This window comes from Stegostoma tigrinum, chromosome 18, assembly GCF_030684315.1.
Source record: "Stegostoma tigrinum isolate sSteTig4 chromosome 18, sSteTig4.hap1, whole genome shotgun sequence".
NCBI lineage: Eukaryota > Metazoa > Chordata > Chondrichthyes > Orectolobiformes > Stegostomatidae > Stegostoma > Stegostoma tigrinum.
This window is the reverse complement of record NC_081371.1, coordinates 22,347,212-22,374,512: the sequence shown is the minus strand read 5'-3', so window position 1 is coordinate 22,374,512 and position 27,301 is coordinate 22,347,212. Positions and strand designations below refer to the sequence as shown.

The 27,301-nt window shown below is 41.0% G+C and overlaps 2 protein-coding genes across 17 annotated transcripts in view; one reads left to right on the top strand and one right to left on the bottom strand.

The window, feature by feature from the left end:
- The window catches only part of dcp1b (decapping mRNA 1B), a 94,384-nt gene that overhangs the window by 21,821 nt on the left and 45,262 nt on the right, over positions 1-27,301 (top strand). For 3 of the 6 annotated variants that reach the window (XM_048548436.2, XM_048548437.2, XM_059652393.1), the window contains one exon: positions 12,091-12,218. The exons of the other annotated variants lie outside the window; for them this stretch is intronic. In XM_048548436.2, the coding sequence (XP_048404393.1) occupies positions 12,091-12,218 (128 nt within the window). The remainder of the gene's footprint in view (positions 1-12,090; positions 12,219-27,301) is intronic. 6 annotated transcript variants of the gene reach the window in all.
- Positions 1-27,301, bottom strand: part of LOC125460699 (voltage-dependent L-type calcium channel subunit alpha-1C-like) — an 814,036-nt gene that overhangs the window by 780,643 nt on the left and 6,092 nt on the right. The gene's annotated exons all lie outside the window — the stretch shown is intronic.

Here is a 27,301-nt window from a genome sequence, read left to right as displayed (position 1 = left end):
AGGTTAAAAAGTGATGCTAATAGGCTTTACAGAAAGTGTTGCAGTAGATTTTGCTGTAGTAATGACCGAGAAGCCGTAAGTATTCGCCATTGTTACACCTCTGAATTTATGGACCTTCTGAATCCACACCTGCGCAATTAATTGTAGAAATCCAGAAGTTATTATTGGTGATAGTTTTTCTCCATAAGGTGTGTGGCTGAACTCCCACAGGCTACAATTAGAAATAACTGAACTGGTAAAGCAGTCTCGTTTACACTGTCATATCATTATTAAAAGTTCTTTAAATGTAGGAAATGTTGACAGAGTTACTGATTTTAACTGTGTTCTAAACCTCGAGTACTTCTCTGACCTTAGAAACTTCTATTTAAGTTTATCTAATGTCAAATTATTACATCCTAATAATTCCCAAATTTCTAATATTAAAAATATAGTCTTTTAAATGATATTTCAACTTCAAATGTATTAGACCCTTTTCTCGGTCATTTTAAAATTTCGAAGTGAGGAATGACTAGTGAACTTTACTTCAGGTTTGCTGTCCATATTTCAGGAGACTGGCAGCTTGCCGTGCTTGAAACGTCACTGCTGAATGCCGGAAAACCACCTAGATGTGTCACCAATTTCAAATGAACGTTAAGAAAGATGAAATCTATGGCACGGAGATTTCTAAGTCTGTTGTCAGCTTTCTTTGAGGTCAGCACTGGGTACCAAAGTGTTGCTGCTGACAGCAAAATCTGGCCTTCTACGTAGCTGTTGAAGTTGGTGAAAAGTGTATAAGAAAATAAAAAATGCAATAAGCACAACAAGAAGGGAATTAATTAGATTCTTGTCTCTTCAAGTCTTATAGGAATTTGGGAGAAAAGTACAGTCCTGCCCCACAAATTAATTGTGCCAAACATTCCATAAAATTCACAGCCAGAAAGTCTTACATGAATCTATGATTTAGAGGTGTATTTACACTACGGTAGCAATGTCTGTATACTTCACGCTCAAATTGACATTTTGCAGTTTAAATCCTAGTCTGAAATTGGAACTTTACCAAGGTATCTGTCTCACTCTGCTACACCACAGAGTCAATTAGGGTTCTGTTTTCAGATTATTATCCCTAAAACTTAAAATGTATCTGTGGGAAATGGCCTAATGCCGAGAGGTGTTTGGGTGGTCAGCCTCTCTTCATTATTTCTTTTTTTTAAATCTTTCCATTTCCTGATTCTGTACAGGTGTTATATTTCAGAAATTTTCATTAAAACACTGGACAGTTGTGATGACACCAAAAACCCATAATTTAACATAAGCTTTAATACAAAAGCAAAATTTTGCAGACCCTGGAAATCTGACATGAAAATGGAAATTGCTGAAAACTCTCAGCAGGTCAGGCAGCATCTGCAGAGAGAAACAGATTTAATGTTTCAGACTGAAGTCTTTGTTCTAATTTGAAGGTCTTTCCATATTTACATACCATTTTTAAAACATGATCAGAGTAACAGCTGAAGGAAACTATTTGACCTTTTTGAGCTAATTTGATTAATTGTATATTAATTGATAGCACCCGTTGGGGGGGTGGCGTGGGGGGCAAAGGATCAATAGACTGTGACCACTCCCCCTAATTTTTTTTCCAGCAGTGAAGCCTTTGAAGTCTGTGTGTGACAGATACTTCTAGTTCTGGAAGACACTGTCACAACAGGTGTGCCAGCATCTCTCACCATGAATCTTTCTCACTGACCTTCATAAGGAAAGAAAGCTTGGAGCTTTTTCCAATTACTTTGACCACTTTAAAGCTGCTGACCAATGTGTCTGTTGGTATGGATCTTTCTTCTAACCTGCCCATCCCTCTAGCTTCTTTTCCTGGATTGTAAAATGTTCAACTGAGTAAACACTTCAATATTTATATCACTAGGTGGTTTGTCTAGTCATTTAACACAGGTGACCTAATTTTTTATAAATACTGTTTTGGCTAATGCTTAAAAAGTGGCTTCTGACCCTTTATTTTCGAAGAACTAAATACCAAAAGAAAATTTGTCACTACTTTAGAACACAATTCCCAAATGTTCATGCTATACTATGAAACTGAGGTTTTGGACTTTTCTACCTAGAGAGTTGTGGACATTTTATCTTCACTTGTATTCAAGATATAGATCAACGGCTCTTTAGGCTTAAATAAAATTGAGGATATTTAAATAGCATGGGCAGGAGGAATTGAAGTAGAAAATCACCCATCGAATGTCTTTGTCAACCAATATTTGAGAATACAAAGGACAGAACTGAAATCAATCTTATATGCCATTTTATAGTTATTCATACAGCTCAAATTACAAGTAAACACCAACAACCTCTCAAGCACTGCTGCATGCTGAAGCTATTTATAAGGATTCTGGTGAATAGTGACTTAATATCTACTGCTGGAGACAACTAAACACAGCTAGATTGATTCACTTGTAGATCAATTGTCTTAAGGTTATGGAGGGACAGGCAGGAGTTAAACTAGAAAAGAGATTGGCCACTTTCTTTTTCAATTGCAATGTAGCCTGAATGGACCAAATAGTCTATTGCAAATTTTCCCTCTAAGTTGCATGGCTGTGCTTGCAGCTGCTCCAAGAGTCCACCATATATTGCATACCTTTCATCCTCTGGTTGCTTCACCCGACTAGTTTCCTGCTCTTTTAGCCTCTTGAAAATAAAAGACCTGAATTATAACTTGCAGTTTAATTTCACATTGAATTTGCCATTGAAAGTTAAACCTAGTAATTAAGTGGTGTCGATGGCCCAGTGATGTTAATCTGTTAATCTAGAAACTCAGCTAATGATCTGGGGACAGGGTTTGAATCCCACCATGGCAGATGCCGGAGTTTGAATTTAATTAAAAAAAATTAATTAAGAATCTAGAGATAACAGTGTGGAGCTGGAGGAACAAAGCAGGCCAGGCTGCATCAGAGGAGCAGGAAAGCTGACGTTTTCACTTGGGACCCTTCTTCAGACATGGGTCATGAATCTATTGTTGACCATGAAACATTGCCAACTATCAGAAAAAAAGCATCTGGCTCACTAATGTTCTTCAGGGAAGGAAATCTGCCATCCTCATCTGGTCTGGCCTACATGTGCCTCCAGATCTGCAGCATTGTGGTTGACTCTCTGCTGCCCTCTGAAATGGATCCTGGCAACCACTCAGTTCATGGGCACTTGGGAAAGGCAATAAATGCTGGCCAGTTAATCATGCCCACAACCTATGAGAGAATTAGAAAAAGAAAACACTTTTTTAAACAATATAATTTGATTTACTGGCCGTTGAGTAGCGGTTGGCAACTATTCACTGAAGGCCGTGGAATCTTACTCATGCAGTTGGCAGAAAGATTTTACTAAATATCACTTAAATTTTGACTTCTTCTATTCCTGTCATATTTCAATTCACCCCCTTGCACGTTGTTTCTTTGTTGATCCTTAGATTTAATTGGTAAACAGATATAAATTTGATTTTGCTGAGGCCCTAGATGTCTAGTTATCCTGCCATGCTGTTACTAGTTTACACTTGCAGCAAACAATGATGCAAAATGTTTATAAGCTAGAGGATACAGAAAAAAAATTATAGTGCAGTGAGAAACACCGTTGTAGCGACAATGGGCCAGTTCGTAAACCTCCATATGCACCTCTAGAAAAGTATATATTTTCCAGCAGTTGAATTGTAATCTATACAATAACACTTAAAAAAAACTGTGTGCCTGTCTGTACAAATGCATGCATATATCTCTGCAGAAGCACACAGTCAAGAATGAAGTAGAATGGCATTTATTGCCAGGAAAATTACTTGAATCTGGTACTATGTCATAAAACGTACATAGTTAGAAATTTTAAAATAGAAGCAGCTTTATGTCTTCAGTTCTGAAGATAACTATTTTGTCAGGACGTCCTTCGGAATATTGACCTAAAGAAATAATTTCCAAAATTGTATGTGTTCCTGTCAAGTGCCAAACAGAGCATCTCTGCTCTTAATGAATGACGTTTTATTCTGCTGATATTGTCATGTGACAGACAGAAGATTAAATATATTGGAGGCCGAGTTTTAGATTTGACTTAAGTAGAATCTTGAATTCAGAACAGAATTTTCACCTCTGAGCAAGATGTTATTCTTTGAATTGTGTGCTGTTCTATAGACAGGAGGATAAATCAGTGAGTATGTTCTGTCATTATGCTAAAGAGATACTATGAAAGGATCGAGTGACCGCTAATTTACTGTTTCAGAAAAAGTAAATGTTTCAACATAAATATACAGCAATGGTGCCTTTTTCTCTAAGTATTATGATGACTCTAACAGAAGTTCAAAATTTACATATCCATCTATTCTATTGAGACTGTTATTTGTATGGAGAGAATCTGTGACAATAATCTAGTGTTCTGTTTGAATTTCATGCTACACCATGTAATTTGAAAGTATTAATCATGTTGCTGTCAGTGACAATTTTATTGCTGATACTTTTTTTCATTCATATTTACTCTAGGCAACAAATGTCATGGCAAGGGGAGGGATGAGATTAAAAAGAAATGATTGAGAATTTGAATTTGGAATAGAGGTAGATGATTTTATTCAGTGCAATGAAGTGTTGTGATAGTGCTGCAAAAGTTTGAAATTTATGTGTTGCATCAGCTTCTGAAGAAAGATGAAAAATATGAACAGAACTGTTGTCTTGAGAAGCCAGAAAATTGTTTGGAACAGTGACAAAAATACATGTTTCCAGTTAATCATGTGTTTCAGTCAGGAAACCGTTGGTGTTAACGGGTTAACTGTTTATTCTGCTGAGTTTATAGCAGGTTTAGAAAACTGATCAAAGGCAATTAGTTTAGTTTGAAAATCAGAAGATTGGGAAGGCTACCAAAACAAACAGAGGATAACAAAGAGAGAAATAAGGAAGGAGAGGATCAAATATGAAGGTAGGCTAACTAGTAATATGAGAAATGATAGTAAAAGTTTCTTTCATAATAAAAAGAAACAAGAGGCAGAAGTAGACATTGGGCCGCTCCAAATTGATGCTGGAAGGCTAGTGATGGGAGATAAGGAAATAGCTGAAGAACTTAATAAGTACTTTGCGTCAGTCTTCGCAGTGGAAGATTTGAGTAGTATGCCAACAATTAGGGAGAGTCAGGGGGCAGAGTTGAGTATGGTAGGCATTACAAAAGAGAAAGTGCTAGAAAAGCTAAAAGGTCTAAAAATTGATAAATCTCCTGGTCCTGATGGGCTACATCCTAGAGTTCTGAGGGAGGTGGCTAAGGAGATAGCGGAAGCTTCGGTCGTGATCTTTCAAAAGTCACTGGAGTCTGGGAAAGTCCCATTTGATTGGAAAATTGCTGTTGTAAACCCCTTGTTTAAGAAAGGATCAAGGCAAAAGGTGGAAAATTATAGGCCGTTTAGCCTAACCTGGGTAGTTGGTAAAATTCTAGAATCCATTGTTAACCATGAGATTTCTAAATTCCTGGAAGTGCAGGGTCAGATTAGATCAAGTCAGCATGGATTTAGTAAGGGGAGGTCGAGCCTGACAAACCTGTTAGAATTCTTTGAAGAGGTAACCAGTATGTTAGACCAGGGAAACCCAGTAGATGTTATCTATCTAGACTTACAAAAGGCCTTTGATAAGGTACCTCACGGGAGGCTGCTGAGCAAGGTGAGGCCCCATGGTGTTTGAGGTGAGCTACTGGTTTGGATTGAGGATTGGCTGTCTGACAGAAGGCAGAGAGTTGGGAATAAAAGGTTCTTTTTTGGAATGGCAACCAGTGATGGGTGGTGTCCCACAGGGTTCAGTATTGGGGCCACAGCTGTTCACCTTATATATTAATGATGTGGATGAAGGGACTGGGGGCATCCAGGCGAAGTTTGCCGATGATACGAAGATAGGTGGACAGGCAGGTAGTACTGAGGAGGTGGGGAGGCTGCAGAAAGATTCAGACAGTTTAAGAGAGTGATCTAGGAAATGGCTGATGAAATTCAATGTGAGTAAATGCGAGGTTTTGCACTTTGGGGAAAAAGAATACAGGCATGGACTATTTTCTAAACGGTGAGAAAATTTGTAAAGCGGAAGTACAAAGGGATCTGGGAGTGTTGGTCCAGGATTCTGTAAAGGTTAACTTGCAGGTATAGTCTGTGATTAAGAAAGCGAATGTAATGTTGTCGTTTATCTCAAGAGGGTTGGAATATAAAAGCAGTGATGTGCTTCTGAGACTTTATAAAGCTCTAGTCAGGCCCCATTTAGAATACTGTGTCCAATGTTGGGCCCCACACCTCAGGAAGGACATACTGGCCCTGGAGCGTGTCCAGCGGAGATTCACACGGATGATCCCTGGAATGGTAGGTTTAATGTATGATGAACGGCTAAGGATCCTGGGATTGTATTCATTGGAGTTTAGAAGGTTGAGGGGAGACCTAATAGAAACTTACAAGATAATATATGGCTTAGAAGGGGTGGACGCTGGGAAGTTGTTTCCATTAGGCTGTGAGACTAGGACCCGTGGACACATCCTTAGAATTAAAGGGGGTAAATTTAAAATGGAAATGAGACGACATTTCTTCAGCCCGAGAGTGGTGGGCCTGTGGAATTCATTGCCACGGAGTGCAGTGGAGGCTGGGACATTAGATGCCTTCAAGGCAGAGATTGATAAATTCTTGACCTCACAAGGAATCAAGGGCTACGGGGAGAGCGCAGGGAAGTGGTGTTGAAATGCCCATCAGCCATGATTTAAATGGTGGAGTGGACTTGATGGCCCGAATGGCCTTACTTCCACTCCTATGTCTTATGGTATTATGGTCTTTAGTTGATTTGTTGTACAAACGTGAAACCTCAACCAAAAGATTTCGGATCATTAACGGAACTTGGTCACTTTTACCAGCTATCTACAGGGCCCTGTAATTAAATGTCTTTCTCTTCCATCACCATCTCTTTCCCAGCATAAAAAAGATGTTTCACACTAGAAAAGTTATCTCTGGGTGTTAGATATATACTTGTCTATTATTGCAGAAACAACTTTGTTGTTCAGTTTACCAATGTTGCTACTTTAAATTCTACATTTAAAATTCTGGATATTGTAATCCAGATGATGAGCTCAGGAAGATTTAAATGTTAGATGACAATTTTTTTAAGAATTGATTTTTACAGTTTTATTACATATATTTATTGTATCATAAAATCTCAACAATATTTCAAATCATTTCTGGGGTGTGTGTTGCTGACTGGGCCTAGTTGCCCTGGGAAGGTGGTGGTGAGTTACTTCCTTTATATGGTGCAGTCCATTTAGTGCCAATGCAGTTGTATCCACAGTGCTGTTTGTGAGGACGTTCTGGAGTTTTGACCCAACAAGACTGAAAAAAACCATGATCTACTTCCAAGTCAGCATGGTGAGTGCCCAAGAAGTAAACTTGCAGGCATTGGTGTTCCTCTGCACCTGTTACCCTTGTTCTTCCATATGGTAGTTGTAGTGGGTTTGGAATGTGCAGGTCTAAGGCAACTTAGTGAATTTCTACAATGTGTCTTGTACTGGTACAATGCTGTTACAGTGCTGCTACAGAAGCCGAAGTAGGGAATGTCAGTATATGTGGAAATGGTGCCAGTCAAGCAAATTGCTTTGGTTTGTCCTGGATGGTGTCAACCTTCATGAATGATGTTGGAGCTGCACCAGTCCAGGCAGCTGGAGAGTTTTCTATCGCTCCCACTCTCTTGAGTTATGCCTTGTGAACAGACTGTAGGGGCGTCAGAAGGTGAGTAACTTGCTGCAGCATTCTTAGCCTCTGACCTGCTCTTTTAGCCACAGCTATTTGATTTCAGTCTGTGGTCAGGGGTAACCCCAGAGTGTTGATTATGGGGATTCAGTAATGGAAATGGCATTGAATCTCAAGGGGCAATGGTTATATACTTGTTGGAGATGGTCATTACCAGGCACTGTAGTGCGACAGTTTCTTCCCGCTTGTCAGCCTAATTGGAATATCATCCAGGTCTTGTATTTGTAAATGAATCTGACAAATTTTCAGTATCTAATGAGTCACAGATGGTGCTTAACATAGTGTAATTATCAATCCACATCCTTGCATCTGACCTTGTGATGGAGAGAAGGTTGTTGATGAAGCTGCTGCAGATGTTTGGCCTCAGAAACTACCCTGAGTAATTCCTGATGAGATGACTGACCTTTCAACAATCACAACTGCCTGCCTTTGTTCTAACCCATAGAGTTTTTCCCTTGATTCCCGTTGACACTCATTTTGCTAGGCTTCCTTGATGGCACACTAATGTTGATATGAAGGCCATTCATTTACATATCGCCTCTGGAGTTCACCTGTGTTGTCTATGTGATCCATGGATGTCATGAAATCATGAACTAAGTGGCTGCAGTGGAACCTGAACTGAGCATAAGTGAGCATGTTGCTTATTAAGCACTCTTGATAGTGCTGTTAATGACATCTTCCACCATTTTACTGATTTACTGAGAACAGACTGATGATTATCAGCGATGTTGGATTTGCCCTACTTTTTGTGTACAGGACATACCTGGGCAGTTTCCACTTTGTTGTTTGATGCCAATATTTTAGCTGTCATTTAAAATGGCTTTGCAAGGGTGCAATAGGTTCTGGAGCACAAGTCTAAGTATTGTTGCCAGAAGGTTGTCAGGACCCAATCCTTTACTGTACCTTATTACACATTTCTTGATATCATATGAAATGAATCAAATTGGCATCTGTGATGCTAATGCATTACAGCACTTCTGGCTGAAGATTGTTACAAAAGCTTCATCTTATCCTTTTTTGAGCTGTTGTGCTAGTCTCCTCCACCATTGAGGATGGCGGTGTTTTCAGGGCCAGTATGTTATTTAGTTATCCACATCAGTAATGACTGAATGAATGTTGCAGGGTATCAGAGCTTAGATCTGATCTGTTGACTTGTGGAATCGCGTAGTCTTATCTATCACTTGCCTGCTTATACTGTTTGGCATGCAGATAACACCTCATTCTTAAGTCTGCCTGATGCAGCTTTTGGTATGCTGTCCTGCATGCTTCTTTGAATTAGGGTTGATACTCTAGCTTGTTGATGATGATGGCTGAGTTGGAAGTTTGCTGGGCCATGTGATTACAGATTATGGTTGGCTACAATTCAGCTGCTGCTGCTGATAGCCCAAAGCATTTCATGGATTCCGAGTCTTGAGTTGTTAGATCTGTTCAAAGTCTTTCCCATTTAGCATGGTAATAGTGCCATACACCATGACAAAAAGCATCTTCAGTTTGAAACCAGAACATCATCTTCATAAGGACTGTATTGTGGCCACTCCTTCTACCACTGTCCTGTTCTGAAGCATCTGCGGCAGGCACGTTGGTGAGGATGTGATTCATTTTAATTTTTGAGTCTTGTTGGTTCCCTTAATTCCTGCCACAGACCCAGACTACCAGCTGTGTTCTTTGGGACTCAACCACCTTGCACAATAGTGGTGTTGCCGAGCTTGTGACTTGGTGAGGGACCCTAAAGTCACTCGCCCAGATTACATTTTTACCACCCTCCATGCGTCCTCCTGGTGCTGCTGAACATAGAGGAGCACTGATTTATCAGATGAGGTGTTCCAGCATGTGGTGATTAGCAGCAGAGTTCCTTGCCTTTGTGTGACCTGAAGCCATGAGATTTCAGGGTAGATAAAACACCTTTTTTAACTTTAAAGTTGTACACAATATTGAAGTTCATTTTTTTAGGAACATGCAATCAAGTAGATGTAAAGAAAATAAGACCAATAGTTCAGATTAGTTTCTTTAGCATGCCTTTGTCTTACTTTTCAAAAGGTGGATCTGTAATTGCTCAATAGTTTTCTTGTCCTGACAGCTCTGAAAAACATAGAACTCCTACGATTTTGAAGCAGGCTCTTTGGCTCGTCAAGTCCACATCATTTCATGTGTTTTGGTCTTAAGCATTTGGTAAATAGGCTTGACTATGTTCAACACAGTCAATAACACGTTAAAACTCGCTGTTGAAGTTAATTTACACATGCTGCCTACTTGGAGCTAGCAATTTTGAGTATTGGAGGGAACAAAAATAACCAACTAAATACAACAATGTAGACATTTGAAGTCTTAGTAGAAACTTAGGTGCTACGTCCGTTCTTACTGCATTTCGTGGTAGGCATATGAAAAAATTTTAACACCTATGTTAACGCACAGTACCCTGATAAAGTGTTGGTATCTAAGCTTGCAATGAAACACTAAAATACAAGCTACTTTAAATATTTCACCTGAGACTTTTATACTTGAGTATATTGTGCTTTGTAAAGTGAGTAAATTATTTTACTAAACCTCCCTGAACATCTTGATCTCTTTTTTAAAAATAAATCATTTTCAGGTTTATTCATGCAAGGTACTGACTGTATCAATTTGAAGCTTTTTGCTGCAAAACAAATGCAAATTATTCAATATACTTAAAGTCAGACTTTTTGAAGCATAAATGCTGCGTAAGCTATGCAGTGCAAAGTTCAATTATTTTTCATTAAGTACCTTACTAATGTGACTTGCTTTTTGTTGACTGCAAATTTGATCACAATATTGTTAGTTCTCTTGTGAAGTCATTAAAAAATGACAGCCCATAAGGGAATTGGTCGTTTTCTCTTGCTCATTTGGACCCAGTTGCTCCAGCTTCTTGCTCATTTTTATTTTATTGAGCAGCAGTATCCTTTAGCAAGGCATCAATAATTTCTACATTTACAAGCACCCTCTCCCTTCATCCAACTCCATCAATAGATTAACAGCATTCAGCTCAGAGAATGTATAATCAGAAAATCCTGCCGTAGATTGATGGAGTACAAGTCTAATATGTCTGTTTCAGATGTGAAGACAATGAAGTTGCAACGCCAAAGATAGTTGTCATTGGATTTTGCTTTTTTGTTTCCTCCCTTGCTGAATGGCTTACATGATTGTTGGCCGATATCTAACATGAATAATACGCCATCTCTTTTTCAGGGCTCATTTTTCACAGTAAGTATTTCTTTTAGTATTGACTTCATGGTATATCATCCAAATTGGCCTTGGTATGCAATGTTTGGCACGAGGATATTGGCTCTTTTGCACTTAGGTTTAGTACTTTATGTAAGTTCTTTTCCTTCGCTTTGTCAGTTTTTGAAGAAACTTTTGCTGCTATTCTCACCAGAAGAGACAATGTGATAGATTTCTTACTATAGGCTACAGGTAGGATAAAAACACCACAAAATTGCTGGGTGCTGTGATGAAGTGGAGAATGGTTTAGAATTTCCTCTCGAGTTTGTTTTCTTTCTCTCCCCCCCCCCCCCCCCCACCCAAGTCCTGTTACAAATCATATACTTATAAATTGTGTTAGCTTTTACATGCTTCTACTCGACCACCTTGAACTCAAAGATTGGATTATGAATATCACTTGTTTTTTTAAAAAAAATCATCATAATTATAGAACTAGTTGGCATACCAACAATAAAAAAGGATTGGGAATAATTGAAATATTGTTGGATTGCTGGTTTTTGCATCAGGACCTGATTGCAATGCAGTTTTGAAACTTAATCCATAGTGCAGAATTTTCAAAATTCTAAAGCAAATTTATTTGTCTTCTATTAATGAGGTTTTTCACATCATGAGATTTAAATGCTCTGACTTGCTTAAACTCAATAACATTGGGAAGTAGAGATTATTAACTTTCCACTCCAGCAAATTCAGTCCTTGACAAGGTTAAAGCAAGATTACATAGGTATAAACTAGTTCAACAATTGACGAAGCTGTGGAGTGATTCTGGAGAATGGTAAATGGCCCGCTTATGGCATAGTGATAGTGTCCCTACCCCTGTACTGGCAGTTAGAGCCATACAGCATAGAATGTTTAGTATGACTGCACATTGGCTTTTCATCAAGTGTATGGCTGAGTTTCAAATCCTACCTGCTTCAGCAGTGTCTCATAGTATGTCTAAACTGGTTGATTGAAAGAAAATTTACATATTTCTATCTGTACGTGCATTTTCTTTGTCAGAATAACTTCTATGTACTTGGGTTGACTAATAGAAGTAGATTTTAAGTAGAAGGTGGTCATTATAAAATTATTTATTAATGCTTTTCTGACTCTGCTTTTGGTTCTAGATCTGCTTCTCCAAGGCATGGCTTTACCATCATGAATAGACTTAATGTGGAGAATAGGACTGAACCAATTACCAAGGATTTGGACTTTCAATTACAAGACCCTTTTCTACTCTATAGAAATGCACAACGTAAGATTGGAAGGGAAGTTTTTTAAAAAAATTAAAACCAAAAGAACTGCGGTTCCTGTATATTAAGAACGAAAACAGAAATTGCTGAACAAGTTCAGCAGGTCTGACAGCATCTGTGAAGAAAAATCAGTTAACATTTTCGAGTCTGGTGACCCTTCCTCAGAACTGATGGTAGCTACGAAAACATCGGTTTATATGCAGAAGGTGGGGAGAGGGAGGGGGTAAGGAGTGAATGCTTGGTGGGTTTAGAGCCTGAAGAGAGAGAGAAAAGAGCAGTTGAATAGTCCAAGGCGTCAATAATGATCTGGCTAGGAGGGTGAATAGCTGTTAATGGGACTGCTAATGACTAACAATAGGTAGTGTGTAATGGCAGGCTGTGTGATAACAAGGCCTGGTGTGTGGGATAGGGTGCTGGAAAATGGGAGAGTTTAGGCCTGGTGTATTAAAGTGGCAGACAACTGCAAGCAATAATTTGAGGGCCTAAACACTCCTCTGTCCTAGCTCCCTACCCCCCTCACCAGGCCGTGTTATTTTTTTTCTTGATTCATTCATGTGATGAGGGCATCACTGGCTAGGCAGCATTTATTGCCCATCTCTATTTGCCCAGAGGGCAGTTAAGGATCAACCACCAGGTAAGGTTGGCAGTTTCCTTTCCTAAAGGACATGAGTGAACCAGATGAGTTTTTTCGACGATCAACAATGGGTTTATGGTCATTAGATTCTTTAATTCCAGATATTTTATTGAATTCAAATTCCACCATCTGCCATTGCAGGATTCGAACCTGGGTCCCCAGAATGTTGTCTGGTCTCGGATTAACAGTCCAGTGATAATACCACTAGGCCATGCCTCCCCAATAGCTTGCCATTACATACTGCCTATTGTTAGTATTTGCAGTCCCTTTAACAGCTATTCACCCTCCTAACCAGGTCATTATTAACTTATTCATCAATCCACCTGCTCTTCTCTCTCTTTGGGCTCTAAACCCACCAATCGTTTAATCCTTACCCTTCCACATACCCATCTTGTGCGTACAAACTGACATTTTTGTAGCTACCATCAGTTCTGAGGATGGGTCACTGGACCTGAAAATGTTAACTCTGATTTTTCTTCACAGATGTTCAGATCTGCTGAGCTTTTCCTGCAACTTCTTTTTTTTTAATAATTGTGTTTATCTGTTAAAATTGTATTCCATGTGTTTGACACTGTTTAAAATTTCCAGTACAGTTTGGCTTCACTGTTCTTGTTCCTGAACCAACAAAACTGACATGAGCAGCTGTTTCTTTTATAAAACAAAGAACCTTGGACGCTGGAAGTCTTACTCAAGAACAGAAATTGCTGGAGAAACTCAAGGTGTGATAGCATCTGTTGAGAGAGGGGGTCAGATATACTTTCTGAAGAGCCACTGAACTAGAAACTTTGACTCCGACTTCTCTTTACAGATGCTTCCAGACCTAATGAGTTTCTCCAGCAATTTCTATTCTTGTTGTAGCTATTTCTTTCCCTGATTGATCTATTAGTTAGAGCTATGATATAATGACAGTTGTCTTAGACTTGGACAGTCAGTAAGAGCATTTCAATTTTGGGAATGCCACAGATGACATAATTAGTTTGTTTGTTATTCACTTATGGGAAGAGAGCTAGACCAGCATTTGTGCCCTATTCCTAGTTGCCCTTGAAGGAGTGGTGAGCTGTCTTCTTGAAACTGCTCAGTTTGTTCAAGCAAATTTGCAGTTTCATGTGAATATGCCTTACTGATTAAGAACCATGTTAACTAACTGAACAAAAAAAACTTTGAAGCCACATTTCATTTTGAGATCTGACTTGTTGATCATATGTAACAAAATACAGCAATAATTCATATTCTGTTGGAATCAAGGAGCATCCTAGACCTTGTATCCCAATTACTTATTTCTGATACTTGTTACTGCTAATTTAGTCGTATCTGTGTATGATAATCTAAACAACTATGATACAAAAAGCTACTTTGAAGAGGTTATCTGAAAGGTGAATAACAGGACTGACTGGCATTCACTGTACTGAGTCAGTAAAAATATAAATGTTTGGAGTACTTTATGCTTGGGGAAGAAAGGGCCTCCAGTGTGTGAACAGGGGTGGAAGACTTGGATCAGGAACAACACTGTCCTATGGCTTCTATTCCTACCCCTGTTTGTATTGGAATTGCAGGATAGATCTGTGAAAAGTCCAATTTGGGATGTTTTAAGGCCAATTGATTCATATTCTGTTGGAATTGATTGATGAAGACAAATAGTTGTATAGCAACAGGACATTGATTGATGTGTCCAACATGACAGTAAATCTAGTAGTAGTAATGAATTGTAGTAATTCTCTAACATTTATTTTCTTTTCCACATTACAAATGTCATACAATTTATTTGACACAGTATAAATAATTTTATCATTGATAGTACCGAGGTTGATTATTTGTGCAATGATGACATTAAGAAAACTGTCAGATGTGTTCAAAATACCCAGTGAGAATTAGTATAATATTGAAGTTGGTTGATCTCACATCACAGGTTACTTCGTTGGTTAAGTGATGTAAGTCCTAGATGAGCAAACCTTTTCCTTTGCATAGTGTTCATGGTTTCAATTTTCAAACTTCTGCAGTCTCTTTGTTTTTTGCAATAGCTACACCCATCCAGCCATTGCATGAACATGTATGACAATGTGTTTCCAGTTTTTTTTCTTGAGAGCTTTGTACTTGAATATTGTCGCTTGCTATGATTTTTGCCATCTGCCCTACAAGATGGAACCACTGTCAGCCATATCATGTGGCTAGTTGTACGTACTTGGCTGAATCTTGTTAGCTGTTTGTTGGTTTGGTAAAGTTTATTGACATTATGAAGATGCTTTGAATGTTTTCTTTACTAATTTAGTTACAGTGTTCCTTTTAGAGAATCTTTAATGCGCCATCTGAAATGCTTTGAATTCTGAGTTAGCAATGTTCTGCACTTACCTGAGGGTATTGAGTTGATAGTTCTATGGGTAACATGACCATTTTGCTGATACTCATTGATACGTTCTGTCAAAGTTTCTTCAGATGATGTCACTTGCTCAGTCATTTCCTGTAATTTCTGGTTTATTGCATATCTTTCTCTAGCCTCTAATTATTTTCTTGGAAATGTTTGAGTTTTCCTGTTGCTATACAACTATTAGTCGTCATGGTGAATGCCACAAATTTTTATTTTTAATTGAACTGTATTCTTGCTATTAAGCGCATTATGGTGGATCAGGAGGACACTGGTTAGCCTTGTGGTTTGGCTGTGAGATTTGTTGCTGGAATTGGCAGAGAGAAACTCTGAAGATTCTTTTGTAATTAATTAATAATCACCATGGTGTTTGATCCCTGAAATATTAGTCAAACTTTTCATGAGCTATAGAAAAACAGTTGGTTCTTTTTTAAGGTCAAGACCCATTGGACCATCTTTTATGTGAGTAAATCTATGTACGTTCTGGTCTTAGACACACCCATGAAGGGAAACATCGTGTCAGCATTTACCATGTAAAGCCCCGTAAGAATCCTATATGTTTCAATGAAATCATCTTTCATTCTTCTAATTTCTAATGCGTAGAATCACAACCTGTTTAGCCTTTGCTCATAAGCCAGTCCCACCATACCAGGAATCAACTGACTGAACCACTTCTGCAGCAATAACACTGCTTTAATAAGGAGACCAAAACTGCTGTCAGTACTCCAGATGTAGTCTCACCAGCATCTTGTACAGTTACAGTAAGATTCCCCTGCTCTTATTTTCCAACCCCATGGAGATAGGGCCGATATGCCATTAGCCTTTCTGATTACCTGCTGCACGTATGTGAACTAAATGGAATATCTGCAAAGTTGGAGATAAGACAAAGCAGCTGGGTGGGAAGATGAGAGATAATGGGAACTGCAGATGCTGGAGAATCCAAGGTAACAAAGTGTGAAGCTGGATGAACACAGCAGGCCAAGCAGCATCTCAGGAGCATAAAAGCTGACGTTTCGGGCCTAGACCGTTCATCAGAGAGGGGGATGGGGAGCGGGTTCTGAAATAAATAGGGACAGAGGGGGACATAAAACAAAGATGGATAGAGGAGAAGATGAGAGTAGAGGTGGGGAGGGGGGGAGGGGATAGGTCAGTACAGGGAGGATGGACAGATCAAGGAGGCGGGATGAGGTTAGTAGGTGGGAAATTGAGGTGTGGCTTGAGGTGGGGGGGTGTGGATAGGTGAGAGGAAGAACAGGTTAGGCAGGCGGGGACGAGCTGGGCTGGTTTTGGGATGCAATGGGGGGAGGGGATGAGCTGGGCTGGTTTTGGGATGCAGTGGGGGAGGGGGAGATTTTGAAGCTTCTAAAGTCCACATTGATACCATTGGGCTACGGGGTTCCCAAGCAGAACTTCCACTTCCCTGGCCCCAACACCTCATTTTCACCATGGACGTCCAGTCCCTATACACCTGCATTCCTCATGCAGATGGCCTTAAGGCCCTCCGCTTCTTCCTGCCCCACAGGCCCGACCAGTCCCCCTCCTCCAACACCCTCATCCACCTAGCCAAACTCGTCCTCACCCTCAACAACTTCTCTTTCGATTCCTCCCACTTCCAACAGAAAAAGAGGGTGGCCATGGGCCCAAGCTATGCCTGCCTCTTTGTAGGTTACATGGAACAGCCCCTCTTCTGCACCTACACTGGCCCCAAACCCCACCTCTTCCTCCGTTACATTGATGACTGTATCGGCGCCGCTTCTTGCTCCCAAGAGGAGCTCGAACAGTTCATCCACTTCACCAACACTTTCCACCCCAACCACAAGTTCACCTGGGCCATCTCCAACATATCCCTCATCTTCCTGGACCTCTCTGTCTCCATCTCAGGCAACCAGCTAGAAACTGTCCATTTCAAGCCCGCTGACTCCCACAGCTACCTAGAATACACCTCCTTCCGGTCCACCCTCCTGCAAAAATTCCATCCCCTATTACCAATTCCTTCGCCTCTGCCGCATCTGCTCCCAGGATGAGGCATTCCACTCCCGTACATCTCAGATGGCCGCGTTCTTCAAGGACCGCAACATCCTCCCTGCTGTGGTCGAGAACTCCCTTGACCGTGTCTCCCCGCATTTCCCACAACACATCCCTCTCACCCCGCCCCCACAATAACCACCCTAACAGAATCCTCCTCATCCTCACATACCACCCCACCAACCTCCGAATACAACACATCATCCTCCGACACTTCCGCTATCTACAATCTGACCCCACCACCTAAGACATTTTTCCATCCCCACCCTTGTCTGTCTTCCAGAGAGACCACTCTCTCTGTGACTCCCTTGTCCGCTCCACACTCCTCTTCAACCCCACCAAACCCGGCACCTTCCCCTGCAAACGCAAGAAGTGCTACACTTTCCCCCACACCTGCTCCCTCGCACCCATCCCCGGCCCCAAGATGACTTTCCATATTAAGCAGATGTTCTTCTGCACATCTGCCAATGTAGTATACTGTATGCACTGTACCCGGTGTGGCTCCCTCTACATTGCAGAAACCAAGCGGAGGCTTGGGGACCGCTTTGCAGAACACCTCCGCTTGGTTCGCAATAAACAACTGCACCTCCCAGTTGTGAACCATTTCCACTCCCCCTCCCATTCCTTAGATGACATGTCCATCATGGGCCTCCTGCAGTGCCACAATGATGCCACCCGAAGGTTGCAGGAACAGCAACTCAGATTTTGCTTGGGCACCCTGCAGCCCAATGGTATCAATGCGGACTTCACAAGCTGCAAAATCTCCCCTCCCCCCACTGCATCCCAAAATCAGCCCAGCTCGTCCCTGCCTCCCTAACCTGTTCTTCCTCTCACCTATTCCCCCCCGCCACCTGAAGCCGCACCTCCATTTCCCACCTACTAACATCATCCCGCCTCATAGACCTTTCCATCCTCCCCAAACTGAGCTATCCCCTCCCCACCTCCCCACCTATACTCTCCTCTCCACCTATCTTCTCTATCCATCTTTGTTCTATGTCCCCCTCTCTCCCTATTTATTTCAGAACCCTCTCCCCATCCCCCTCTCTGATGAACGGTCTAGGCCCAAACCGTCAGCTTTTGTGCTCCTGAGATGCTGCTTGGCCTGGCAGCCTCGAAGGCACTCCGACAGTTCCAATTAAATTCAATATATTTATATATTCTCGCATTACAATAGCCACATGCCACATTAATCTCATCATAACTTAATAAATTAAAGACACTAGCAAATAACATTGACCTAAACACTCACTGTGATCTAGTCTGACTGTTAGAACTCTTGTTGTCTTATGACTACTCAACGTAATCATCTAACCTTATCTCAGAGTGGGCAGGTTGCTCTTATAGCTGACTGTTACTTGGTCTTTTGACTTTCTATTCCTTGCTGTGTGTATGCTAATGTAACTAACTCCTAAACTGCAGATCACCTTTGGCCTCAACTGCTGACTGTTCCCTTTGTCGTGGCGCTGGGCTAAATTGCATGAGTTTGGCTACTGAATATTTTTGGCCTGAAATCACCCTACTTTCTGCAGAAGTGGCACTGCTAAGCTTATTTCTTACCAACATGTTTATTTCACTGTGCTGTACTTGGGTATAATCCTGTTTTCCCATGATTCTCTCCTTCAGGCTGAAACCTGGAGCAGGGTACAGAGTTGGATGATCAGCAGTGACTGTGTTGAACAGCTGAGCAGACTCAAAAAGGGCAGAATGAACTATTCCTGGTTCTATTTACTATATTTTCTGTCATTAATCTCCAGATTGTTTGTAGTGCCGCATACAAATGAGAACAGAAATAGAACAATAAGGCAGATGAATGTTCCTTTAGAAAGAGGGTGCAGGAGGGAAGACTTGCTTTTTGTGGGACACTCTGGAGCTGGCTCTGAGGAAGATTGCACATGTATAACCCAGATGGGTCATACAGAGCTGGGCTGGGTTCTCTGTGGGTGTCATGATGCTGCCGAGATTGTGGGAACCAAGAGAGCATGTTAAAGAAGAGTATCAGGGTGCACACGGTACTTGGAGAGACAGATAACACAAGTTCATAGATGAAGTAGGAGCAAGGGAGGAAGTAATGGAGCCTAAATTAGGTTACTGTATACGACATATGGTTAAAAAGGTTGTAGAATTATAGATACAGATTGCAAGATACAGTGATAATAACAGTGATTTGGCTCAAGGAGAAGAACTGGATGTTAAGTATTCAAAACATTAAAAAAAAGAAGGGGAGGAGGAGGAGTGGGACTCACATCTAAGTAGAACAATGCAGTGCTGGAAAAAGAATATGTCCCAGCAGGCTTAAGTACAAAATCAATTTAGCTAGAGTTTAGGAATATAAAAGGAACAGTTACATTTCTTGATGTAATCTATAGACCACCAATTAGTTGGAAGGATGTAGATGAACACATCAGCAATGAAATTGCTCGGATTATAGAGTAACTACAACAGAGGACTTTCGTTCCTCAGTAGACTGGGATACTGTTCGTGTAAGGGGCAGTGAGGAGCAAGTATTTCAAGATTTTGTTCAGTAGATTTGCCTACAGCATTATGTATCCAGCCCAACAAGAAAAGGTGCGCTTTTGGTCCAAATTCTTCAAAATGAGGTGGGTCAAGCAGATTAAGTGACTGCAAGGAAGCATTTAGGGGATTTTAATAATTGGATCATTAGGTTTAAGAAGATGGAGAAGAATGACAATGGCCAATCTAGACTAAGAAAACTAGTAAGTAGAGAGCCGACTGCATTAGGACAAGAATGGAGTTGGGTTGGGTGAACTGGAATGAAAGGTGGGAAATGCTGTAACTGAGCAATAAGCTACCTTCAAAGAAGAGATGGTTCAGGTACAGTCAAGGCATATTTCCTCAAAAGGAAATGTAGGACAAAAAAAAAAATCCAGGGCTCCCTGAATGAGAAAGTGGTTAGAAATTGATATTAAAGAAGATAAAGTGTGCTTATGACCACTGTCATAGAAAATACAGTTGATAACCAAGAAGAAAACAAAAGGTTCAGAAGTGATGGGAAAAATCATTTTGGAGAAGCAAAGAAGAATTATTAGAAAAGAGTGGCAGCCATAAAGGGTAATTCAAAAGTCTTTAATAAGCACAAAGATAGTAAAGAATGGTAAATGGAGATATTGGGCAAATTGAGGACTAGAAAATAATTTGCATGTGGAGGCAGGGCATGGCAGAGGTATTAACTGGGTACTTTGAATCTGTCCTTACCAAGGAGGTACTGATTTAAACAGTGAGCTCCTTTCCATGTAATAGAGCTGGAACCATTTCTAACCCACTCCATTTAATTTCACTCTGTCTCTGACTACTTGCCAAAGTATTTTTCTTGCATGCTCCTCTTAATGCAGGGTTAAATTTTGGTAAATGAGATTATTTTCATATTGAAGTTATATATGTTCAATATTCAAAATATGTGGGAGTGCTTTCAATATGAAATGTTTTTCCATTTTTGTTGGACATCTTAATGTAATTAGAATAAATCTGGAAGCGCTACCTTCATTGAGACAGAAAACTTTTTACTTTTTGTTTATCCTTTCCTCCAGTGGAAAACAACAAGATTAATGGGCAAACAACTGAATTTTAGAAGGTAAAAATAAATAAAACTTGTCTGAACAATTGGAATGGATGTACCAAGCCTATATATTGCTTTTTTTTGCCCAAAACTGCTCAGAATAAAATGGATGGTACCACTGAAATGACCACGCTCCAATTGAAAATTCTCAATTCAAGGGCATAATTATCTCTTCAGTATTTTAATACCTAGATAATTCTTGTTATTCGTGATGAAGTTCAATAACAATGATATCCAGTACTGAATTGCCTGGCCTGAATGTTCATGTGCAAGTAATTGAGAAAAAGTACTTTTAGTTATTTTGTTCAAATACTGAAACAGTCAGAATCCATCTGCAGCAAGACGTGGACAGCATTCAGGCTTGAGCTGGTAAGTGGACAAGAGCCATCTCCAATAGCAGAAAATCCAACCATTGATGTTCAGCATTAAATGGCATTATTTCACCTAATATCCTTACATTTACCAGAAACTCATCAATTTCAGTACTTTGGCTATAGTTGCAATTCAAGGGCTAGGAATTTTGCAGCTAGTAACTTTCCTCCTGACTTTCTAGATACTGTCTGCCATCAGTGAGGTGTAGGTCAGGGAAGAGATGGAATGCTTCCATTTTAAAGACATTATGAGGTGTCGCGGAAATGTAATTACCCAAAGACTTCTACCTTTGGATGCTTTCATGTATGAAACGTATATGGCTATGACCAATAAATAGGATAGTAAATTTTCTCTGCGAGAGCCAACTCAAGGCTGAACAACACAAATTCTGACAATGCACTAAAGCATCTGATTTTTAAAACTACGAGATTAGCTTATTCTAGGTTAATATAAATGATCTGAAGGTAGGCTTAGCAGTTTAAGACAGCTCTCCGGTAGAAGTTTCTTCTTAGCACTCCTGACATTTAGACTAATCAGTTAAGTTGGTGACTACATTACGTGACTTCGTCACTTCCTGTGACGGTTAGTTGCATAATCAGACATTTAAATGAACATACTTTACCTGTTATCAAGCACACTATCATAACAAGAACCTTCAACCAATTATTTTAACCCTGTATTAAAATTGCTAACTATATTAAATGAGAGGCATTTGATAAGGTTCCCCATGGCAGGCTTATTCATAAAGTCAGGAGGTATGGGATACAGGGTGATTTGGCTGTCTGGATTCAGAATTGGTTGGCTGACAGGAGGCAGGGAGTGGTTGTAGATGGTAAGTATTCTGCCTGGAGGTCAGTGCTGAGTGGTGTCCCGCAGGGCTCTGTTATTGGGCCTCTGCACTTTGTAGTTTTTATAAATGACTTGGATGAGGTTGAGGGGTAGGTTAGTATGTTTTCTGATGACACAAAGGTTGGAGGTGCCGTTGATAGTAGCGAGGGCTATTGCAGGCCTCAGTGAGATATTGTGATAGTATGCAGAGCTGGGCTGAGAAATGGCAGATGGAGTTCAACCTGGATAAATGGGAAGTGATGCATTTTGGAAGGTCGAACTTAGATGCTGAATATAGGATTAAAGGCAGGATTGTCGGCAGTGTGGAGGAACAGCGGGATCCTGGTGTTCACGTGCATAGCTCCCTCAAAATTGCCACCCAAGTGGATAAGGGTGTAAAGAAAGCATACGGTGTTTTGGCTTTCATTAACAGGGGGATGGAGTTTAAGAGCCGCCATTTGCTGCAGCTGTACAAAACCCTGGTGAGACCACACTTGGAATATTGTGTCCAGTGCTGGTCGCCCTATTTGTAGGAAAGATGTGGAGGCTTTGGAGAGGGTGCAAAGGAGGTTTACCAGGATGCTGCCTGGACTGGAGGGCTTGTCTTACGAGAAGAGGTTGACTGAGCTCGGACTTTTCTCTCTGGAGAGAAGGAGGAAGAGAGGTGACCTGATCGAGGTGTACAAGGTAATAAGAGGCATGGATAGAGTCAATAGCCAGAGACTTTTCCCCAGGGCAGGATTGACTGCCATGAGGGGTCATAGTTTTAAGGTGTTAGGAGGAAGGTATAGAGGAGACGTCAGAGGGAGGTTCTTCACCAGAGAGTTCTGAGCGCATGGAATACTTTGCCAGTGGAAGTCGTGGAAGCAGAGTCATTAGTGACATTTAAGCGACTGCTGGACATGCACATGGACAGCAGTGAATTGAGGCGAATGTAGGTTAGGTTATTTTATTTTTGGATTAGGATTATTCCACGGCACAACATTGTGGACTGAAGGGCCTGTACTGTGCTGTACTTTTCTATGTTCTATGTTCTATGAGAGAGTGTTATAATAATTGAAATTGGGAATGGAATGATCAACTCTGATAATCCAAATGACAACCATATGTTTGTGCATACCTTTTTCCAGTCTCTGATCACATTGCTGTTTGTATAGTGTTGATTCTTTATTTCCTTTCCTAAGTTGTGTCTCTGCATTGGCAGACTACATCTGTAAAATGTCATTGTAAAATTGCATTTTTTAAAGCATATTTTGGACCTATCCATAATTCAGGCTAGTGCAGATACTAATTAAAAATTGAAGTTGCGTCCTTATGAAGACTTCATCCCTTTCAGATTATAAATAGACTTTTAAAAATACTGTTAAGAATGAGACTAGATATGTGTCTCCTGTCAGCAGTCTACTCAAGCCTTTTATAGTCAAAGGAAGCTTTGACTGTGTCTGGGTTGCATATAGATCTGTCTTGTGGCTGACTGTGAAGAGTGTTCTGCCAACACTGTGTTCTTGCAAACTTTAAGATAAGATAAAAGAGTTCGGTGTGAATGTGAGGCAATTCCATGCATTAAAACAAGCTGCTGGGAAGCTTTGGACCTTACTGATTCACCAGGATCAAAATCTGAAAGTCTGCCCAGTTCTGAGGAAAGGTCACTGGACCCAAAACATTAACTCTGATTTCTCTTCACAGATGCTGTGAGACTTACTGAACTTTTCCAGCAACTTCTGTTTTTGTTCCTGATTTACAGCATCTGCAGTTCTTTCGGTTTTTATTTCGCATCTGAAAGACTTCAGTTCAGTTTTTGGTTTATATGTTAAACGTATTGAAAATATTTCTAGTAACTTAGAGACCTTCTTCACAATTGCTTCCTCTCTAGCTGGTTTTCAACTCCTGTATTCAATATTCAATACCTTTTGAAGTAATCTAGTTTCATCAACCATTGGGATGATTTTGTTTTAAGAATGTACAGCTGAGTTACAAATGGGGTGGATCCTTCACAGTCCCCAAATAATATGGGCCCTGGAGAATTGTCAATGATGAGCAAGGCTTTTGTCAATGTTGGGCACAAGAAGTCACATTTTCTAATTATGTTCCAGATATTGAAATAGGTTTCTTGCTAGTGAGCAGCAAGAGACTAATTTATCATCGATTTATTGCTGTTCTCAAATTGATTAACACTTAATTTGCCTCATTACACGCATGTTCCACCTGTTGGATAGAAACTAGACACTGAGAATTCTCAATGCGAAAGTCAAAGCAGGAGGGAAATGGCTCCAGCTCCCACTCGCCACTTCCTCTGCTAAGCCTCCACGTTGGATACCTGGCGCCAACTTCTCAAGGTGCACCTTCATTGGCAGCAGCTGTACATTTGTTGGCACTGGCATCCTTTCCAATCATGGTACATCTGTAGTCTACTTGAAGTATGCTTCTGCGCTGCGATGCTACACTTGGCAAACAACATTCATTAGAATGTTGCTGCAAGGGGCATTTTGTGTGAAGGAACTGGCATCCAGTTCATGGATTGGACAAGGTTAGATCTCTGCATGCTTACTGTCTTAGCATACAATCATATAGTGCTTACTTGGATGCTCAAAAGAAGATCCAAGCTTTGATCCCAGCCTCGTCTTGCCTAATGAGCATTTTGATGTCTAGCCGCACTTAAGGACTCACCACCCTTGACTTGCAATTTAAAGCAAAAATGCCAGGGTGGCTAATGCTGTTCAGCAGTTATCAATCAAGAGAACGGAGGTGTTGCTGAGTAACAAAATGCTCCCTTGGTTTTACATCTGGGCCATATGCAAGACATGTATTTGCCATTTATGCCTCGTGCTGCAAGAATGTGGATATGCTTCAAAGTCCAAGTGTGGTGTCCTCAAAGTCCAGGGAGATGTCTTTGATCAGGGGGTCCCAGCACAGTAGGTCATGGGTAGCCTCCAGTATTGGTTCAGGGCTTGAGTTTGGCCACTTGGTTGGTCGGAACAGTCATGCTTAAGTATTTGTAGCTGTAACGCCCAGGACCTGAGAGTCCAGGGCAACCATCACAATCGAGGAGCAGTACAGGTATTGGTAAGGGGTCTGATTGCTGTTTAAAAATGGCTGTGATCACACCTGGAGTGGGCAGGATGTGTTTTGTTCTGTGAGGGAATGGTTTTTGAGCTCAGGCAATGTGAGACCCTTCAATAGCAATGGCCAGACATCACTTCACTGAAGCTGGAATATACGTACAAGCAGTACATACTTAGTGAACCTTGGGTATGAGCTTACAATGTGCTGTCTAAATTTTTGCCCCATGCACTTCTGACCAATTCATTCAAATAACAAATTTATTCCACTAATGCTAGTAATGCAGCAGCAATTTTGTCTTTTCAGGAAAAAGGGAACATAGTTGTTCAAGTAACAGTCACATGCAATTTACCCATTGTCTGCACATGGTGTAAGAGCTGCTCACACTTCACGCCTTTGACTGTGGAGCATCAAGTAATGTTATGGATGGGTGGGCTCTGTAACAATAGTGCTGTAGTTACAGATAGACAGACTTGTGCACACAGATGATGGTGAAAAGAGAGCATTTAATTACAATAAGATGTCTCCCATGCCACACACTTGTTTTCTTGCTTTCCATCTTACTACATCTGTGTGTTCCTGGATCTGTAGCTGAGGTGGAACTGTGCTGAAGCCAGTTTACCTTGTACGTGTGGTCAGGTGCATTTTTGTCTAGAGGGCCCAGACATGTTATGTGTTTGCTGCTTAGCTTGATGTCCCACAGGGCTGAAAGTGGCAGGCAGAGTTGCAGTGGAATGCCCAGTCACCTCTGGAGTTTTTTGGAAGGAGTTATCTAAGGAGCATTTTTCAAGGGGTGGTGGTGCGCCTCCAGGACATGCATGGACCTGAGTAGCTAACTATGGCAGTATGCCAGGGACTCAGGGCACTTGAGTGCTCACAGGCTGAGGGGTGGACTTTGTAGCTTTGCTCTTCTGACAGGGAGGACTTGTGGATAGAGGCAGGGCATGATCTGGATGTTTTCTTTTGGTTGTTTCATTTTATTTTACTTCTGTTTTCAATCCTGTATTTGGTGTACTAAGATGGCACCAGAGAATGGTGAATTTATACACTTCTCACAGTACACCTGCATTCCTGTACTTAGTTCCCTTCGATCCCCTTTCACCTTGCTGTTGGTAATGAGCAGCAATGGCCAGAAAGATGCAATCGAGATCTGTGCGCACATCCAGTGGACTCTGAGACTGCTTGATCAGCTGTCCGTTTACAGGCATCAACTTGTCCATGGAGACAGCCAGATCCTTGCATGGCTGAGTCAGCAGTCCCGCCCCATTATTACACTCTTAAAGGGTTTGTGTTAGGTTGTCCAGTACCCCCGATGAACCCACCTGCTGTCCTCTGTCAGCTTGAAATCCCTGATTGCTGACATTATGGGGTCTTCTGCTGGGACCAAGTAGGTGCTTGGTCTCCAGCAGTCAGAGTCCCAGATCACTGGCACATTTCTTCCTTGGTCATTTTGTGGAGATATGGCAGTGTAGTATTCTTGCTCTGACCTTTTTAAAATATCCACTGAGCTGTCAGTATCTGAGCTAGTGGAAGTGTGCAGGCGGCAGCCTTGCTGGTGCTTCCTCAGAGGTGGAAGAGTCTGTGTCTTGTGAGGTAGCCTTGTGACAGTGGATACCATAGACATTCCACTGGTGCCTGCAGGGCTTTGAATATGTAGAAGTTGTGGCATGTTAACCTCAAATGCATTGTGATAATTTGAGAGAACATAACAGTTAGTAATGGTTCTTAATTAATTCTTGGGATATGGAAGTTTCAGTTTTACTGCAGGAGAAGTTTCAGTCTGCATCAGTAGTACCAAGAGCGCCTCTTTTATAGGGCATGAGAAGTCAGAATATCTGACGCCCCGTTGTTATGTATGCAGTTAGGTGTTTGTTAGCCCTTTTTAAGAGGGGGTCAGGTCACTCTGGTGGGAGCAAGAAGGGCAGTCCAGGACCTACTGTTGAGCTGAAAGGAGGCAACAAAGTATTCCCTGTTCTAGTTTTACATAGAACATAGAACAATGCAGCACAGAACAGGCCCTTTGGCCCTCGATGTTTCGCCGACCTGTGAACTAACCTAAGCCCATCCCCCTACACTATCCCATCATCATCTGTGTGCTTATCCAAGGACTGTTCAAATGCCCCTAATGTGGCTGAGTTAACTACATTGACAGGCAGGGCGCTCCACGCTCTTATCACTCTCTGAGTAAAGAACCTGCCTCCGACATCTGTCTTAAATCTGTCACCTCTTAATT